The sequence below is a fragment of the Sprattus sprattus genome (assembly GCF_963457725.1).
Source record: "Sprattus sprattus genome assembly, chromosome: 2".
Taxonomy (NCBI): domain Eukaryota; kingdom Metazoa; phylum Chordata; class Actinopteri; order Clupeiformes; family Clupeidae; genus Sprattus; species Sprattus sprattus.
In genome coordinates, this window is record NC_137921.1 from 8810977 (window position 1) to 8832043 (window position 21067).

Below are 21067 nucleotides of genomic sequence, written 5' to 3' on the forward strand. Positions count from 1 at the left end.
TCACTCTGAACAGTTGAAAGTTGCATTGCTTAAGTTTCACACACACACACACACACACACACACAATACACGATACTAAACACGGCCAGAGACATTACCCTACTATCTTCAGAAGTCCCCCACAGGGTGTGTCCGTCGTCCAAGAACGAGGACAACTTCGCAATTAAGTTAAAATAAATAATTACAAGGTGCTTTGCAGATGTGACATTTCTCATCCACGACATAACAGCGGGGCATGGTCTGATGAGCCAAAGCTGTTTGCACTTTCCAGAAACCTCACATGAGTATTCGGGGGTGGGGATAGGGAAAGGGTTTGTATCCTGTGCTGTAAGCAGCCTATTTCAAAGCAACTCCGCTAACTTCTGCTTTGCAAGAGCCATTTCTCAGGCACTCAAAATACCGTTGTAGATTGTGACAACTGGTGTAGTAGGCAATAAGATGAAATCCGTTGTAAACATTGTTTTATATACGATCGCATTGTTAGTACTGTTCGTGTCAGTACGTTGTGAGAAAAAGGATTCAATTCCCGAAGGTAAGTCTACAAATTTCACGCTGTAGGCTTATTGTTGATCAAAGAATGTGCATGGATTTGTGCAGACTGTGAAAACGCATTGGCGTGCAGATTGGTTATCACCAGTTGCTGCACGAGCAAGTAGTATTGATATGCTGCAATACACAGGCGTTGTTTCAGCATGGTTACGACGAGCATTGAAAAACTTGACCGGGCTTTTCTGGAGCTTTCCGGGCCGCTGACGTGGACTGGATTCGGCTTGATGCGATTCAAGTAGCGTTTAAAGTGAGAAGCAGTCCGAGAGTTTGCTTGGCAATAAAATGCATTAAACCGAGAACCATATTTCTTGAAGAAATATGTTTGCACATTTAGGCCCACACTGTAAAGTTTTGCTTTTCGAGGAATGTGTGAAGCGATTCTGCGAGGTGTTAAAGAATTGTTCTTGATGTCTAGTCTAGTGCGTCCTTTACGAGCTACCGCTCGAGCAATTATAGTTTTCAGAAAACGATCCTCTGTTCTAGACTAGTTCATTACACTTAATTATATATATTCAAATGTGATCCTGATATTTCATTTGTCGTCAGTGAACAGCCATAGTCCATGCCTCGATGTAGTTTATAGCCAGTCGAACGTTCCATAGGTAGGCTACGGTCTGTAGAAAGCGCATGCTTGTCTTCATTAAAGACAAGATGCACGTTTGCTCCAGGATGAACATTATCGATTTCACGATATCATATCGTAAAACGTATCAAAACCAAAACGTTTGTGCACTTCCTATTTAAAATGTATCCTGGATTATTCTTGAAAAAAAATGTTGAATATGTTTTCGTGTAGAAATATGTTCAATATAAGGTCTATCTGTAGGCTACAGCTCAATTGTACCATGTACATGCGTAATTGTTTGAACTAGTTTGAAAATGTATGAAATATGTATTGTTAATGTTAGTGACAATACAGATATGGAAGTGTCATGTTACTGGATCTTGTCCTTATAATTAAAATGCTCATTTGTCATTTTACCCTTTAGGCAATCTAATAGTTTTGACAGTTGCTACCGAAGAAACAGATGGCTTTCGGCGTTTCATGAGATCGGCTCAACATTTCAACTACACGGTTAAGGTACGGACATCTCCTTCATCTCCACGTTGACAACAGTGTCTGTTGTGACCTGCAGTAAGCTATGGGCATAGCAGGAGGGCTCAGCGTAAAAATCTGCACTATACAGCAACCCTCTCCTTGATAAATAATAGTGGAGGGAGGAAGTGAGTGCAGCTAATTCGTCAACCCTCAGCTCACACTATCATTTACATTAGACACAACTAGCACACATCTGACTCAGATCTGGCCCGGGCAAACATGGCACAGAGCCAGGGTCTGATGCTATCAGGAGATTGGCATGGAGCGCTGTCTGTAGATAGGGGCAGCGACGTGCTCATGGGAATAGGGAACTTCCCGGCCTCCCCATACCCTGTTACCAGATGCATTTGGCTGCATTGAGATCTCCATGTGCTGAAACGTAGATGCTGTTTGACTGACAGGTTTTGTAATTGGTGAATGGATCAGTCCCAGCATGTTCTCCACACTTAATGGTCCTAATTTTTCTTACAGCAGTTCAGAGTTTAATTCTGATACCTGTCACACACTCTTCATCATGTGTCAAGACACTTTGAAATATAGGTGGCCACTACAGCCTCTCACAAAGAGCCAGGAAATATTGTTGTTGACAACAACAACTACTACTACTACTAATATAACCACAATGAATTGTCCTAAAACATTGTAATAGCAATATAATAGAATAGAATATTAACAGTAGCCTACAAGTCACTTAAAATGTACGCACACACAAAATCTGTGACAAATCACATACCAAGCCCTGACTTGTGAGGAGACACCCTCCAACACTGTTTGAAACACTTGTAATGTTTTGCCCTCTGGACTGGCACACATAAACTTATCTTATATACACTTCAGTATAGACTCAGGCTGGTGACTGACTTCATTCCGTGCTGGTTTATTCACCCGAGTCTGAACAACTCACGTCATTACGTCATTTTAATGTAGCTCTGGTGTTTTGTATTCATGTATTGTTTGTGAGTTGTGATGTGCTTATGTGCTGAGGTGTGTGTTTTTTTTAACTGTTCCCACACTGTACTCCTCTAGGAGCATAGTCTGGGTGTAGTGTTTCCTCTCCTCCCCTCCCTAATGTTTTGCTGTAATTCTTCCCCATCTTTAGCCAGTTTCACTCTGGCAGGGGGACTGCCAATGAAAACTAGCCTTTTGGCTACAATTGGGTGCATTTACATGTTAATGTTTATTAATGCACACTGTCCCTCTTCATCAAATAAACAAATCAAATCAAAACAAATTCCTGAATGTACGTCTTGGACTATGGTATGCACCGTGTGACAAAGAGACACAGCAGATATTACAACACAGTTTTGACTTTTTGTCTCTGCAGGTGCTGGGCAAAGGGGAGAAATGGAATGGTGGGGGCTATATGAGCCCCCCAGGAGGAGGTCAGAAGGTGCGTCTCCTCAAAGATGCCCTGGAGGAGGTGACGGAGAAGGACAAGGTCATCCTGTTTACTGACAGGTAAATGGCTGGTTTGACACACACGATGATTGATGCTCTGGTCGTGTTTTGTCATGTAGTGAGAGTGTGGTCTGGAAGGCCCTGTATAGTTTTTTTACGCTCATGGACACAAAAACACACACACACACACACATACACACACACACACACACACACACACAAACACACACACACACACACACACACACACACACACACATACACACACACACACACACACACACACACACACACACACATAAACATTTACTCATGCACACATGCACACACACACACACACACACACACACACACACATAAACATTTACTCATGCACACACACACAAACAAACACACACACAGATAAACATTCACTCATACTCCAGGGTGAGTTGCTTCTGTTGTGTTTGGAGTCTGATAAATAACTCCAGAGCATGGAGAGGCAGTAATATAACATTTGGTGCAAAAAACTTGGACATGGCAGGTAGAACTTGTAAAGTCTCTGTTGACGATTTTAATAGTTTGTGAATTTAAAACCAGATGATACTGTTCCAGTGTCCAGTGTCTGCTTGGAAGATTTTCATTCTTTCATGTAGTACGTTCTGTCTGGGAGCTTCTAGAGAAACTCTCAACCAGGAGATGACCGTCCAGGGAATAAAAATCTCTTTTAAAGTGTACTTCCTCCTGTCAACTAGTAGACTTCCCAAGACTGTAATGTCCAACTCATTCCTTCCGGTGCTTGTCTTCCTGTACAGCTACGACGTGGTGTTTGCCTCTGGGCCGAGGGAGCTGTTGAAGAAGTTCCAGCAGGCCAGACACAAGGTGGTCTTCTCCTCAGAGACCCTGATCTGGCCCGACCGACACCTGGAGGACAAGCACCCCTACCCCAGAGAGGGCAACAGGTTCCTGGGCTCAGGAGGCATGTCACCAACTTACATCCCCTAAAATCACCATTATGCATCCTAAAATCACCATTATGGATCCTAAAACTCTGCTAATATCACCAGTCTGCCATAATAGTTTAGCTCATTCTTAACAGCACCAGTTTGGACTAGCATACTTCTAATGAAGCCAACAATGACTAATAACAAATAACAGAAGGGAATTTCTGTAAGCCCAGCAAGAGAAAAGTAGTTCATTAAGCTTTAGTATTTCCTTAAAGCTGCATTAACTTCACACCGGATGCAGGGTGTAGACATCAGTGGGAGTGGAACTCATTAACACATGGTTTAACAGCAATGAAATAAGTCTGTGTTTTGGTGCAAATAGATTTTTCAAAGATTCTTATAACCTTGTGTGAAAAGAGTGTGAATCCCTTGGAGTGGCTTTGCGTGAACATGTATCTCACAAGCTCGGTGCGTGGTCTCCTCCTTAAAGGAGGGTGCTAAGTGCTACCTTGTGCTTAAAGACTTGGTATAAAAATAGAACCACTGCGGGAGGATTCTGGCATGGAATCATTTGGCCGTGTGTTTGGACAACAGAGAAAGCTCCAGTGGGCAGATAAGTCTGATAAAGACAAGAAGGAAGGAGCACAGAGTGTTACCTTTAATACCATCCCTTCCTGTTTGTCTCATGTGTTACCTTTAATACCATCCCTTCCTTTTTGTCTTGTGTGTTACCTTTTAATACCTTCCCTTCCTGTTTGTCTCACTTGTTACCTTTAATACCGTCCTTTCCTGTTTGTCTCATGTGTTACCTTTTAATACCATCCCTTCCTGTTTGTCTCATGTGTTACCTTTAATACCATCCCTTCCTGTTTGTCTCGTGTGTTACCTTTAATACCATCCCTTCCTGTTTGTCTCATGTGTTACCTTTTAATACCTTCCCCTCCTGTTTGTCTCGTGTGTTATAAACAATAGTTACAGTTGTTCTCTTCTGATGTGCAGGTTTCATGGGCTATGCTTCAAACCTCAAAGAACTGGTGGCCAGCTGGACAGGGACGGACAATGAGAGCGACCAGCTCTTTTATACCAGGGTTTATATTGACCCAGAGCAAAGGGTATGATGCTTCACTTTTACATACATCTCTCCGCTTTAAAGCTACCGTCCACAGTGTAGGTAACTAAATCTGTTGACTGTTACGGGACTGTGAGGGGAAATTCGCTGATTTTGAGAAAATATGCACTGGATTAGAATTGCATCGAACTGTACCCTTAACTTTATTCTTACACTAGTTGGCTCACGCTGCATCATCAGATGGTGTTTATAATTAAAGAGTTTTTTTTCCACCCTCGTTGGTATAACAAGGTCTTATGGAGATATGGTGTTGTTTGTAATTAGCCGACCGTTTTTCGTTTTTTACAGAAAGCCATAAATATAACTCTGGACACCAAATGCAGACTGTTTCAAAATCTCAACGGAGCTCTGGGTAAGTTTCACATGTGATTTACGCCATCTTTGAAAATGTATCTGGAATACTTTTTAAGATGACGCAAGAAACAGACTGTCCTCAAAGAAAGGAACAGCACTGCCAACAGAGAGACGTTGAAGAAGCATAAAACCATTTTGCTCATGAAATCTGAAAGGCAGCTGAACTTGCTGACACCAGTGTTTTTATCTGTCGTAAAGCTACTGGAGGCTTTCCGAGACGTCTCTGTAGAAAGCCGCCAGATCTGTTAAGACTTCCTCCTGCCAGATCAGCTCAGAGAGAGGCATGCCCTGGAGCCAGTCTGTGCTTTTATGCAGACGGGGTTGTGGGGGTGCCTCTGTGCCTCTTTTGTGTACACTTCTCGTTAAATGGAGCATAATGGGGTGTTCAGATGTCTTTGATGTGGTAGTCATGGAAACGATCACCCTCACCTGGATTTTAGTGCCTTTGCACTAGGGCACTTAAAGAAGCTGGTACAACTTTTACATTTATATTTACATTTAGTCACAGCAGTCACTTTCTCCTCACTGTGCCTGTGTGTGTGTGTACGTGTGTGTGTACGTGTGTGTGTGTGTGTGTGTGTGTGTGTGTGTCTGTGTGTGTGTGTGTGTATGTGTGAGAGAGAGAGTTTTGAGGGTTAGAAGAGGCCTGGGGGTGTCAGAGTTTCCATACAGGGTTCAGGAGGTGTGGTGTGTATTTAAGTGTTTGTGGGTGGATTTGTGTGTGTTTCTGTGTGTTCATCTATGTGTGTGAGTGTGTGTATGTAACTGGCACGGGAATAGTGGAGGGGAAGGCCTGCTAACAGTGTACACACAAACACACAAACACACACACACACACACACACACACACACACACACACACACACACACACACACACACAGTTGCACAAACTCCTAGTTGCCATCTGGTGGCGCCTGTGTCAGGAATGTGAGTGTGTGCTGTGAGATGTGCCTGAGCACACGTAGCCCTCAAAGCCCAGAGGAAACCCCTGCGTGCTCTTCCTCCCCTCTCCTCTCCTCTGCTCTGTTCTCCTCAACCCCCCTCTCCTCTATGCTCCTCTCTTTTCTTTTCCCGTCTTCTCCCCACCTCTCCCCCCACCTCTCCTCTCTTCCCCTCCCCTCCCCTCTTCTCCCCTCTCTATTCTCCTCTGTTCTGTTCTCCTCACTTCTCCTCTCTTCTCCATGCTCCTCTCCTTTCCTTTCCCCTATCCTCCCCACTTCTCCTCCCCTCCCCCCTCCCCTCCTCTCCTCTCCCCTCAGACACAGGACACTCAGGAGCTGAAGGAACACTGGGCTGCATTGTACTGCTCTGAGAGAGGGCATTCTCAGAAATATTATTCTCAGCTGTGAGAGAAATGCTTTGAGCTAATGTTGTTCTGGAGGGACATCTGGGCAGGATTTATTCTAGTGGACTGGGTGAATTTGGTTTGTTCTGTGTGTAGGGCTGAATTGCTGAATTGTATTTAACTGGGGTCCGACAGTAAAGAGTGAATTTGAGGATCTAATGTTCATTAAAGTGGGGTTTTCTGTATTCAGTGTGTAGGTTTTAGTAGATTTCTAAGCTGTGAGGACATGTACTAACAGGAGCCTGCCAGTATAACACAAAAGCCCCTTTCTCCCTCCTGCTCATACCTGTATGTGTCCCCCTGTGTGTGTGTGTGTGTGTGTGTGTGTGTGTGTGTGTGTGTGTGTGTGTGTGTGTGTAGATGAAGTCGTGCTTAAGTTCGAGGATGGGCAAGTCAGGGCCAGAAATGTGCTATATGACACCTTGCCCGTCGTTATCCACGGCAACGGACCCACCAAGGTACATGGATGACCTCTGACCCATAACCTATGACCTTAAGAGGAACAACTGAATGCTCTGAATGCCTCTGACAGCTGATTGGCTATTACACTTTCCAGATTTTATCCATGTTTTAAGTGAAGTCAGTTTGCTAACATTGAATTATTACGTATGCCTGGAACTTGATGATCATTATGAAAAACAACAGCAATAATAATAAAAACAATAATAATAATTCATAATAATCATACTTTTTTTATATATAGCACCTGATGCACAGATGGTTGCTCTAATGTATGTCCACTCACACTGCTTTGTGTCTGTTCTGTCCAGCTCCAGATTAACTATCTGGGCAACTACATCCCTAAACTGTGGACGTTTGAGACTGGCTGCACCGTGTGCAGTGAGGACCTGCGACCTCTCTCTGGCCTGAAGGTAAGACGCTCCAGCCCACAGCCAGAACGAATAGAAGAAGCTTCACAGACAGTTTAGGTGTAGAAGGGTAAACTAAAAGAAGCTTTACGGACAGTTTAGATGAAATAATCAGGGTAAACTAAAAGAAGCTTCACAGGGAGTTTAGATATAGTACTAGGCAGGATAAACTAAAATAAGCTTAATGGGCGGTTTAGATTTAGTAGTCAGGATAAACAAAATGAAGATTCACAGAGAGTTTAGATGTAGCAGGCAGGGAAAACTTCCACTGTGCGTGGTTGTGAGGATTTTGCATTGCCTCAAAGAACAAAGGGCTAGATTCCTCAGATTCCATTAAGGATTCCATTAAGGGATGCTATTGTGTTCCGAAAAAGATTGGCGGGCCTGTTTTAAGGCTCTTGTCTAGGGCTAGGCTCTGTTTCGGGCTATGTGGCTCTATTCCAGATTCTATTATGGATACTATTCCAGATTCTATTATGGATACTATTCCAGATTCTATTAGGGATACTATTCCGGATTCTATTATGGATACTATTCCAGATTCTATTATGGATACTATTACGGATTCTATTATGGATACTATTCCGGATTCTATTATGGATACTATTCCAGATTCTATTATGGATACTATTAAGGATTCTATTATGGATACTATAACGGATTCCATTATTGATACCATTACAGAATTCTGTTATGGATACTCGTTTTTTTCTTCTATTTTATGTCTTTTGTACAGTCTTTTAATTATGTTTTTATTCTATTTTATGGACATTAACCTTTATTTATTCACTATGTTAATTAGCTTTTATTTTTCAATGCTCTTGTAACTGTTATAATGCAATTTTATTCCATGTTCTCTTCTCTTCTTTTATTCTTGTTCTTTATTTGTTCCTTTAGTTCGTATTTATGTAAAGCACATTGAATTGTGTCCGTGTATGACAACTTACCTTGCCTCCCCTTGCCTCAGGAGACAGAATACCCGCTGATGGTCATCGGCATCTTCATCCAGCAGCCCACCCCCTTTGTCTCCGTCTTCTTCGAGCGTCTGCTGAAGCTCAAGTACCCTAAAAACAGACTCAAGCTCTTCATCTTCAACCAGGTGTGCCTCACCTCTCTCATCTAATCCTCCTCCTCACCTCACATCCACAGCCAGCAGTAGAGTCAAGTCAGGTTCAGTTTAGTGGCTCTTTATGTGAGCAACCACAGAGTCTCCTCAGAATGACCACAAGGGACAGAAGAGTGACCACAAGGGAACCAAAGAGTGACCACACGGGGACCACACAAGCTCACAGCTCCTCTCAGATCAAATAATCTATATCAGCAATCAGTTAATGATTCATCAATTGGTGAATAGGGTTGGAAACAGAACCCCATACATCATGCTAATTACAGGATTGAAAGGAAGTAAAACAAATCTTGTGGATGAAGTAGGGACGTTAGAAAATATGAATGACTAGGGAATGTCACTGTTTTCACACACACTGATAGGTTAATTGGTTAATTGGTTTGTTATATTCCGATACATCTGATGAAAGTAGTTTACTCTAGAAGACAGCTAAGAGAAAGTGGGCACTGGATTTAGCAGTGTGCAATCACACTGTATCGTATCGCCACTAGCTGTAATGAAAACAGCGCCACCTATTGTAGTGGGATATGACATGCTTTCGGACAAGATCTGGATTTGTCACTGCCATGTACCGTGAGATAACGCAGTTAACCCCCCATGGATAGAGAAGTCGGGCTTTGGCCGAAATCGGGTTTATGCCATCATGTAACCGCACTGACTGTTGTGTTCAATGTTAACGATGACAGGAGCCTCATCACGAGAACCAGGTGGTCAGCTTTGTGAAGGATCATGGGATGGAATACCAGGCGGTGAAGATGATTGGTCCCGAGGAGGGCGTGAATGCCATCGAGTCTCGTAACCTGGGCTTGTAAGTCCACAGTGCTTTCTCATCTTACTCCTGGTACTAAGTGGAAGTTAAAGCTCCGTTAAAACAGTTTACAATAATAGACATTTGTGTTTGGACCTGTTTGGACAACATTAGCAAGCCCTCGACAAGAGTGTTTTAACTTATTACGAGCTTGACCTTTCTCTTGTTGGGTGTTGGGTTATAGGTAGGCAATTGCTTCACTTTAAACCACTGGCATACATGGGAGACCTAAGTGTCATTGAATTGAATTAAATTGAACTGAACTGAACTGAACTGAACTGAACTGAACTGAACTGAACTGAACTGAATTAAACTAAACTAAATTAACTAAACTGAACTGAACTGAACTGATTAATTACTAATTTGATAGTATAATGTCTCATGTTTGTGTTAAACCACTGGCATACATGGAGACCTAATTGAATTAAATAAAATAAAATTGAACTGAAACTGAACTGAACTGAACTGACCTGACCTGAACTGAACTGAACTGAACTGAACTGAACTGATTCATTCCATATTGTGATGTCTCATGTTTGTGTTTTCTTCCTGTCTTTCAGTGCGGAGTGCAGAGAGGACAGTGACTGTGAGTATTTCTTCAGTGTGGACATAGATGTGGTCCTGAAGAACGAGGACACTTTGAAGATCCTTGTTGAGCTCAACAAGTAAGTTTGATCACATCATGCATCCACATCACTACTGCCCATCCAAAATATTTCTGGTGTGTGACTTTGTGTGTGCGTTTGTATGGGTGTGTGCACATTTGTGTGAGAGAGAAAGACATAACAGTTGTTTGACCGAACCATTGACCATAGATTAAAAATAGAATGGATTTCCGATTACATGATTCTTCGTTTGTTTATTTGTAAATAGTGCATGGGCATTATCACTATATGCACTGACCAGTTGACCACCATCTGACCTTGTTTTAAAGTCCCTAAGTGTCATGGTCGGTGCCCTATTGGAATGGTGTCAAGTTAGACCCTTAAGTCCCGTAGTGACATGGTAGGTCCATTATGGGTAGGTGCCCAGTTAGACCCTGAAGTCCCGTAGTGAAATGGTATGTGCAATATTGGATAGGTGTAAAGTTAGACCCTTAAGTCCCGTAGTGACATGGTAGGTGCCATATTGGACTGGTGTCAAGTTAGACCCTGAAGTCCGGTAGTGACATGGTAGGTGCCATATTGGACTGGTGTCAAGTTAGACCCTGAAGTCCGGTAGTGACATGGTAGGTGCCGTATTGGACTGATGTCAAGTTAGACCCTGAAGTCCCGTAGTGACATGGTAGGTGCCGTATTGGACTGGTATCCAGTGAGACCCTGAAGTCCCGTAGTGACATGGTAGGTGCCGTATTGGACTGGTATCCAGTGAGACCCTGAAGTCCGGTAGTGACATGGTAGGTGCCGTATTGGACTGGTATCCAGTGAGACCCTGAAGTCCGGTAGTGACATGGTAGGTGCCGTATTGGACTGGTATCTAGTGAGACCCTGCTCTTGTTCTTCCTGCAGGCCTCTGATCGCCCCCATGATGATCAAGCCTGGGAAACTCTGGACCAACTTCTGGGGAGCCCTCAGTGCGGACGGATACTACGCCCGGTCCGAGGACTACGTGGACATCGTGCAGGGACGCAGAGTGTGAGTTTGGGTGGTTTACTGCTCGTCTCCTGACCGTTTTTAAGCGCTGACACCCAGTGGTCTTAGCAAAGGACGTGTCATAATAGCACCTGTTGCTGGAGACCTGATATTCTTAGCTTGTTCTCAGCTGGAAGACATTTAGGACGTTTTTGGGGGTTTTGTTAAGGATTGTTGCTGTACATTATCAAAGGTTTTTCGAGACCTCAAAAACAGGAAAAAAATCATGTAGAAGTATAATCAATTTCAACGTTGAAAGTCTCTATTCATTATTAATTTGTCAATGTCCATTGTTGTCCTGTATTATGGTATTCTTATGAGTGCTTCCCCATCAGAATGGTCAAGTAAGAGCAGACACACTAGCACATCACATACTGCACATCTGCATGTCGTTGTTTAAAGCAGCATAACGAGATGCTAGCGGCTAAAACTAGCTAAATCTCTTCAAATGTGCTGAGTTAGACACTTTTACACTATGATTTGATGAAGTCAAACATCAAGCAAGTGCAACACAAGACAAAGCAAAATGGCAAATAAGCTACTTACTGGTTCGGCAGACAGTAAAAACCGGGCGGCTTCAGGCAAACCTACATAACACAGTCATTTGCCTACAGACCCTGGTATGCCAATGGCACGGAGGCGATTCTCCATATTAAAAGTCATTATAGCGCCCCAATTTTTTTAAAGCTGTTGTTTTAAGGTAAAACTGCTTATCCTAACCCTAACCCTGAAGTACAATTGCTGCATAATGCCACTTTAAGACGGCCTCATCTCTCCCCAGTGGGATCTGGAACGTTCCGTACCTGTCCCACGTGTTCTTGGTGAAGGCCAGTGTTCTGAGGCACCAGCTGAGCGCAGCGGACCTCTTCCGGTCCGACACCCTGGACGCCGACATGGCCTTCTGTCGCCACGCACGAGACCAGGTGAGACGCATCCCTCTCCTCGTCCACCATCTCCTTCTTTGTTTTCTCCTCTGCGTCCTGTTTACTTCATCAATCTTCTCCTCTTCTCATCCATTTTCCTCCCCCCTTCCCCTCCTCTTTCCCTTCTTCTTCTGTCTCTTCTTCATCTGCTCACCTCCTCCGTCTCCTTTCCAACCTCTGTTTACGCCTCCTCTTCCTCATCCTCTGTTTACGCCTCCTCTTCCTCATCCTCTGTTTACGCCTCCGCTTCCTCATCCTCTGTTTACGCCTCCTCTTCCTCATCCTCTTTTTTTACCACATCATTGCCCTGTATTTGTCTGACCTTATTTCATGTCGAAAGAAGTAAATGTTAAATACGTTGTATCACCATTATCCTTTGGTTCTGTCTATGCTATTATGCCATCTAATTTCCTGCCCTTTGCCAAAAATAAATAGACCTCCTTCACAGACATACCCTAGAGGCATACCACACGTATGGCAAAGTTTAGTTTAATTTGTTTACTCCCTCTTACGGGTCTGACAAACTGCGGATGTGTTTGGAACCAAACCGGCCTCAGGCATATCAATCCAAAAGCATTTTGTTTTTGCTCAGACTTTTGGACAAACACGTAGCGTAGCCTCAGGCTAACTGTGGCTTGTCAGCTGTTTATGAATGTGCACTCACTGCCCTTGTCAAGTAAACACAATGAGCAAATAACAGAGATGTTTGATTGGTAGATGTAATGTAGTGTTTACTCTTTGTGCAGATTAGTTGTGTCTGTGCGTCCTCACAGCTGGTGTTTAACATTTACATTTACATTAAGTCATTTAGCAGACGCTTTTATCCAAAGCGACTTACATGGATGTATACACATTTCTTACATAACAGACATCAGCCTTTCTGATGAAGATACTAAGGCTTTTTTTTCATAGGCTGATAGATATGATTACAGATGAAAGGAGGGTGTGTATTTTTTCAATACATCCATTCATGATCCATTTCCCCTGTCTCGCCCGCAGGGAGTTTTCATGCATGTTACAAACCTGCACTCCTTCGGACGAGTTCTGTCGACGGAAAACTACCAGATGAATCACTTGCACAACGACCTCTGGCAGATCTTCGAGAACACTGTGGTGAGGACGCAGCTGCTGGGTGATCTCACAGACATGCCTCAGTCTGGGCAGGAAAAAATGAGAAAAAAACGTGACAACTTAATTGTCACTTTGGCAGATAGCGTCAGCTAAATTCCCCTCACACCGTGAAAGATCTGTCATTCTGTCACTTTTACTTCTGCCTCTACAAAACACCTCATAACTAGTTTTGATGACAGAAAAACTGAAACAGAACAGAAAAAAATATTTTCAGTAGCATAGAGAGTTTATCAGTACACGTCTCTCAGGAATCAAATCCATAATCTTGGCGCTGCTTTATCAACTTCCCTTCCGGTTGAGTTACAGAATGATTTGGTGATTGATATTCAAATATCTTCTCATGAATTTGAAATGCAAAAACAAAAGCCTTCACCCTGAAGACATTCACAAAAGTTAATGATAAGAACACAAGAATATACTGTTGACTTTTTTCTGATGGTTTAGTGGAGATAATGTAAAACTTTTATTTACAGCAGGCTTCTTGTGTTACTGTGAATACTATACCGATAAAATACTAGAAAAGAACTACACTATGATACTGGATGATGTAAAACTTTCACTTCTTGTGTTAAATGAAATATAATAAAATAAAATACTAGAAAAGAACTACACTATGATACTGGCCAATAGCTGCCAGTCACTTACCGTAGTGTTTACAGGAAATATTTAACAGTAATTTGATCATGGTTATGAAGAGAGACTGTAGTCTCTCTGTCTAAGGTTTTAAAGTGGTTTACAGCTGATGGGAATCGTACCCAAGTATGACTTAATGCTTGCTTGCCTTAAATAGTAAAAACCCTAACCCCCCCCCACCCCCACAGGACTGGGAGGAGCGATACATCCATGAGAACTACACCCGCATAATGAAGGACAAGTTATTAGAAACGGTGAGTATTGGAGTTTGTTTTCCCACTCATACTACTGTTGACTGTCTCATCCATTTCACTCACAGAGTGTGTGCAGGGGACATTCATGGAACATGGTTAACATCAGGAAAAGAGGTCACTCAAGACAACCAAGCTGTTCGCTGTTATGAGTAATGACATGGTTGCTACTTGGCTTGTTTTTAATTTTTAATTTTACATATACTGTATGTTACCAATGGAAACAATGTACAGAGATAGAAAAACAATATGGATTCATAAGTGGTAAAGCTTTTAATGTTGTAAAAGGTCAAATAAGTTGCGTTCAGGCCTAAAAGATGTTCATCAAGCTGTAGATGAAGGTTTTTTTTTTTTTTTCAGCCCTGCCCCGATGTGTACTGGTTCCCCATCTTCTCAGAGGTGGCGTGTGATCACATCGTGGAGGAAATGGAGAACTTTGGGCAGTGGTCCGGAGGAGGCAACAAGGTATGTACCGCCGCATTTGATCCGTCTAGTTTTTTCTGTCTCTGTTTAAGACGCCCAAAACAAAAGGTATTGTTCGGAATTCACAGGAATTCTGGTTAAATGTTAACTATTTACTGTTCCTTTGGAATTACAGCATTTGTATACGTTTAAAAGCAATGTTTTGTTACAAGATAAAATGACCAACTGCAGTCTCTATATTTTCATTACTACTGTGAAAAAACATCAAGCTGCTAGTAAGGTGAAGGACCCAGTAGAATGAGCCAGGTTTCGTTAGGATAACATTGCCTCTTGGGAACTAGTTGAGAAGAAACCGGAATAATCCCCAGATATTTCTAGTGACAGTCTGTGTGTTTTGACCCAACAGGACCAGCGTATCCAAGGGGGCTATGAGAACGTGCCCACCATAGACATCCACATGAACCAGATCAACTATGAGAAGGAGTGGCACAAGTTCCTTGTGGACTACATCGCGCCCATCACAGAGAAGATGTACCCGGGCTACTACACAAAGGTAAGCCCTCCTTTACAAACACGTCTCATCAGTGTCTCCTGACCGTCTCCGCACTGTCTCATTGCTCTCTCATCTGCTCTATCCAATGAGCAGGAGGAGACGGTTTTGAACGGTTTGATTAAACTTATAGATGTACCGAACAGAGTAGAACAAATACAAATTTGTCGCTATTATCCTGAAGGTTAGTTACTTCTTTTGAAAAGTGTGTGAGTTTGTGGTGAAACACATATTCTACTGGGGCCGTATTCACAAAGCTTTTTATCTTACCACTAAGAGTGCTCCTAACTCGCGCTAAAACATTTTACGTAGGAGTAATTTCTTAAAAGTGATTCACAACGCCTCTGAGACCTACTCATACTAAGGATAATACAAACTCCTAAGCTTAAGATAAAAGCACCGTTGCTATGGATGACGTTGATTCTCATGCACGAGTTTAGAAGGGGTGAGGACGGTGATTGGTTGTTGACAGGCTCTCTCATTAAAAACTCATTTGTGACGTCCCTCTAACAATCCCACTATATCAACTGAAAATAAGAGAATAACCTAGGCTTCAAATTAAGTCATATTAAATAGTTATGGACAGTGCAGTTAGCAGAATGCACACGCATGATGACAAGTTTGTGCATCCAACGGGAATGACACTTTGCACGTTAAGAGAAATAGAAAGCGATCAATATAAAATATGGCAATTGCATGTAATCAAGGCAGTAATAATTAAAGCACCCAGCAAACTGTTAGGCTATTATATTTCCAGCCCTTGACCACTTCAAATATCAGCACATACGGCCCTTCAAGCCCTCCAATCTTAATTGATCAAAGCGAAACGAACGTGAAACGTAGCCTAAGCGAAAGCCTACTGGTCCCAGGACCAATAGCCACTGTCACCCCAGCAGCATCCAGCTGGTAAGTTCACAAAAACCTGTTGCAGACTGCTCTCCGTTGAAATGCACGAGTCATCGGTACATCCAGGCCACGGTGGATGAAAACGTCCTCATCTTTTGATGGGGCAATTATTGTAATGTGTGTCCCGTCATCAGACATTCCTGCGATCGCCATGGAATTTACTTTGATCTTGTGTAATAGGCAATTGTCCAAAGGCAACTGGACAAACTGTTGGATGATGTGGGGTCTACATTGCGTTGATAGTTTGATGAATTAAACGGCCGACTGATGATTCCCAGTGTCGTCATTTGCGTTTTCCGCGAAGCCAAATAGGCTATCTTTATGTTTCCAAACATTTCACTTCGGGACACCGTTGTTTAAAGGCGTCATTGCATCCCGCGCTAATTCTACGACAATATTAATACCTTCACGGTTTAAGCAATGTCTTTTATCAATTCCAAGTCGGCTGCAGCCATCTTACGATTTTTTGGGAATAAGTCTTAGTGACTTAGGAGTCCTCATGAGGAGTTTTAAGCTGTCTTAGACTTAGGTGCTACTTTTAGGGATAAAATACTTTGTGAATTGCTCTTAGTAAAAAAAAATAGGAGTCCTACATTTAAGACTGAAACGCCCATTATTTTTAGGAGTTTCTCCTAAATTCGCCCCTTATGAGCTACTTTTAGCCCTAAGATTCTTTGTGAATACGGCCCCAGATCTATAAACAAGTAGTCAGCAGGATGTAGTTAAGTATGCTGTGTTATGAGTGTTCTGAGATGGTATATGTAATAATGTAATAATGTTTAAGATGCATATTGGACAGGATTTAATCTCTTTGTAAAATATGATATGTTTGTTAGGTTTGTGGAGCAGTTTTGTATGTATGGAATAACTTGCATCCTAATGTAGCACAAACTTGATGCAGAGAGCTTTAAATTGTCAAACCAACACTCTCTTGAAAAGTATTGCCACACACTTTAATATATATCATTTTTGCAGCTATTTTAAAGTTATTTATAGCAATCCATTTTATATGCCATATTTAAAATAGCCCAGTCTGTACATGTCTATCATGTTACAACACTACTATTAATATGAATAGCCAATGTGTTGTTATTATATATATTTAATTTAATATATCATTATTATTATTGTATACTTGATCAATAAGTTATAGGCTAGATCCCATCTTGAGGTATATATTATCATTATTAATGCACTGATCTGAATCTCTTTTCCCGTCAGTGCACGTCATACCTCAACTTTGTAGTGCGATACAAGCCAGACGAGCAGCCTCTGCTGGCACCCCATCACGATGCCTCTACTTTTACTATTAACGTAGCTCTCAACAGCAAAGAAATTGACTATCAGGTAAACGACCTCACTGAGGCCACACAGGTTCAGCCACCATAGCAGGGCCGCCCCCAGAGGTCTCCCATAACTCCTCTGCCTAGGGCACTTGAGGCTGCAGGTGGTATCCTAATCCCGACTCCATCCCTCGCTCTTTTTCTCTCTTTTCCATTCTTTGCTGCTCCCTCTCTTTTCTCCCAAGGAAAGATCAGGGAGCGGGCCCGGGGATGGTGGCTTGTTTGTTTGTTTGTTTGTTTGTTTGTTTGTCTCTCTCCAGTGCGTTGCATGACCCGTGGGCCTCTCTCTTGTCTTCTGTGGTTGTGTGTCTTTTTGCAGGCTCACTTTGATCTGGCGTTTATAGTTAGATATAAGCCCGACGAGCAGCCCTTTCTCAGGCCGCACCACGACGCCTCCACTTTCACTATAAACGTTGCGCTCAACCACGCGGGCATTGACTACCAGGTGAGTGACGACGGCACAGACCGGCCTCCTCCACTGATACCATACTGTGTCATGGGTCACCGGATGGAATATGGTCTTTAAGAAGATACGGTTAGGTTAAGCACAGTTCGACTCTTTTTTTATCGTCTCTGGTCCAGACATGCTCTTACACATGCAGACTAAATGGCGTCAGTTACACACACACACACACACACACAGAAACACAGAAAAGCCAGGTTCCTGCTTACATAAGCACATGATTCATACAAGGCAATAATTAATACAAGACACTCGATGAATACATTCATACTCGATTAAAGTCAGAGTTTCATATTTCCCTATCAGATACATACAGTATGTTTAATGTGATCTATGGGTAATAACACATGCTGAGCCTTCCCCAAAGAGTACCCGAAGTCTGGTGAGTTAGAACAAAGATACACGTATACTGTTGAGATCATACAGATGATAACGATCAGTATCTTTTTTTATTTGATTGGAATTTGTAGGAGAGACTAGGAGGTGTAGTGGATGTTGGTGCCGTGCGTTCAGGCTCACTAAATCACCCAGATTGATCATGATCAGGCTCACTAAATCACCCAGATTGATCACTAAATCACCCGGAGTGACGGCGGCGGGATTCTTTAGAAACTCAGGGTGCTCAGAGCAGGGAACTGCAGCCTGTTGGGACTTGTTGCCCCAGCTCTTAAAGCAGGGCAATAGAACCCTGGATGGGGATGGGGGGGTGGGTTGGGGGGCAGAGGTGTCAGGACAGGCAGAGAGAGATCCCCTCACTTCTCCCGCATACTCCAGATGCCATCGTCCGAACCGGAGCAGTGAGTGACAGTCGGCCCTACAGGTCTGTCACGGCACACAATAGACAAGTTACATCCTTCTCAACAGGAGAGAACATTTGGTCCGTTTGTCAGGGGCCCTCCCTGTCAGTGTGTCTCAGCCAGAGGTAGAACTGTGTGTTCTAGTTCTTTCCTTTCAACACTGCAGTAACCCATGGATGTGTGCAGTCTTGCTGAGGATGGCATGGCATGGTTTGAGACTCCCATGCTCCTCTCCGTAGTTAGTACGTTAGTAATGATCCTTACGCATGTACGTAACTCCCGCTGCTACACTCTTTTCCCCTTCTTTCGTCTCCTCTTCTTTCCCAATCTCCCCCTCTCCTCTCCTATCCATGTCTGCCTTCTTCTCCTCCTGTCCTCCCTCTCCTGTCCGTTTCTCCCTTCTTCTTGATTCCCCTCTCCCCTCCTATACTCCTCTCCTCTCCCCTCCCGTACTCCTCTCCTCTCCCCTCCTCTACTTGTCTCCTCTCCCCTCCCCTCCTCTACTCTCATCTCCTCTCCTGTCCCCTCCTCTACTCCTCTCCTCTCTTCTCCTCTCCTCTCCACTCCTCTCCCCTCCCGTACTCCTCCCTTCCCCTCCTCTCCTCTCCACTCCTCTCCCCTCCTGTACTCCTCCCCTCCCCTCCTCTCCTCTCCCCTCCCGTACTCCTCTCCCCTCCCCTCCCGTACTCCTCTCCTCTCCCCTCCCCTCCTCTACTCTCATCTCCTCTCCTGTCCCCTCCTCTACTCCTCTCCTCTCTTCTCCTCTCCTCTCCTCTCCACTCCTCTCCCCTCCCGTACTCCTCTCCCCTCCCCTCCCGTACTCCTCTCCTCTCCTCTCCTCTCTTCTCCTCTCCTCTCTTCTCCTCTCCTCTCCCGTACTCCTCTCCCCTCCCCTCCTCTACTCTCATTTCCTCTCCTGTCCCCTCCTCTACTCCTCTCCTCTCTTCTCCTCTCCTCTCCCCTCCCCTCCTCTCCCCTCCCGTACTCCTCTCTTCTCCTCTCCTCTCCTCTCTTCTCCTCTCCTCTCCCCTCCTCTACTCTCATCTCCTCTCCCCTCTTCTCCTCTCCTCTCCTCTTCCCTCCTCTCCTCTCCTCTCCCCTCCTCCTGACCCATCTCAGGGTGGAGGTTGCCGGTTCCTGCGGTATAACTGCTCCATCGCGGCTCCGCGTAAAGGCTGGACCCTCATGCACCCGGGCCGCCTCACCCACTACCACGAGGGCCTGCCCACCACGGGCGGCGTCCGCTACATCGCAGTGTCCTTCATCGACCCTTGACCCCTGACCCCGCTGCGCTGGCGCCTTCTGCTCATCTGGTGCCCTTTGCCTGACACTCCACCGGCAGAAGGGCAAAGTTTGGTTTGTTTGTCAAAGTTTCAGGGGAGACGTGAATCCGGAACGAGTGGTCAGATCATTTTGAAAAGCTGAGAGTGTTTTACCTTAGAGGTGGTGCCTTACGTTTGAAAGCATACATGTTTTTTTGTAAATTTGTATACAGTGAACAAAGTTTTATACTGAGGATTGATCTAATCCCTTTTGCAACTGCATCTGTGAACTCAGGCATATTGGACACTGATTACAGTTGAATTGAAGCAATATGCAAAGTGGTGTATCTTAGTAAACCTTTGTGACACCAGGCCTATTTATTGCCATGTGTATTTGACTCCATTTAGGGAAATTATTCCAAAGACATGACTGGGATATTTGAAATGTGCAATATTTGAAGAACGGGATTTTATGCACATCTTGAATTGGTTTCACACATGTGCGCTGACCATCCAAGCCAGTTGCATCACCACTTTGTTTTCATTTATAAGAAAATGTGATAGATAAAAAAACAACAAAAAATCAGAGCCATTATTTGTAAACTGCAATGTCTAGAAAATATTCTTCCTATTTCTGTGATTTTAGGACAAATGTTTTGTTATTTGTTGAAGGCAACAACACACTGGCACAGCCTTGAGTCAATAAATAACTTAACAACGCCCTTTTGTACGTGTGTGACTTTACATTTAAACCTATTCTCTCAGCTTACACTTTTATCCTAAACGCCTATTACGAGTATGCTTGTGTGCTTAATGAATATTATGGGACTGTTTGCATCTTGCTCTTCTCATATAGACATGGAGAGGTTTACCATGGTAACACTAGTAACATTACACAACCCCCTTAATGCTGTTATTATCTTTGTTGAATATCACTAACAAAGGGCACAATTATAGCTTCATGCCGGCTGCTTATTGGGTATTTTTGTGTAATTGTGTATGTTTAAATGGCTGCCAATTAGTTAAAAGATCCCACTTTGTATAGCTGTTCGTATGTGCTTCACTGAGTGTTTGAGGTAATGTCATAGAGGCAGACGTGACTTTGGCAGCACATAGAGGAAATGTTCATATCCGTCTGGCGTTGTGAAAT

General features: G+C 43.4%; 1 protein-coding gene across 3 annotated transcripts; it reads left to right on the plus strand.

Annotated features, from left to right (window-relative positions):
- The first annotated feature begins 325 nt into the window (after nucleotides 1-325).
- Nucleotides 326-20668, plus strand: plod1a (procollagen-lysine, 2-oxoglutarate 5-dioxygenase 1a). Of its 3 annotated transcripts, none has more exons than XM_080832017.1 (19): nucleotides 326-532; nucleotides 1539-1630; nucleotides 2973-3106; nucleotides 3841-4004; nucleotides 4972-5084; nucleotides 5390-5453; nucleotides 7162-7259; nucleotides 7572-7673; nucleotides 8638-8769; nucleotides 9483-9604; nucleotides 10165-10269; nucleotides 11113-11238; nucleotides 12017-12158; nucleotides 13158-13271; nucleotides 14111-14176; nucleotides 14534-14638; nucleotides 15003-15149; nucleotides 17274-17399; nucleotides 19775-20668. In XM_080832017.1, exons 1-19 carry the CDS (start codon nucleotides 439-441, stop codon nucleotides 19928-19930), a joined length of 2202 nt encoding a protein of 733 aa, XP_080688143.1. In that variant the 5' UTR covers nucleotides 326-438; the 3' UTR covers nucleotides 19931-20668. The 3 variants fall into 3 exon arrangements, with proteins under 3 accessions (XP_080688143.1, XP_080688142.1, XP_080688144.1); XM_080832016.1 differs by lacking the exon at nucleotides 17274-17399 and adding an exon at nucleotides 17715-17840; XM_080832018.1 differs by lacking the exon at nucleotides 17274-17399.
- Nucleotides 20669-21067: the final 399 nt, after the last annotated feature.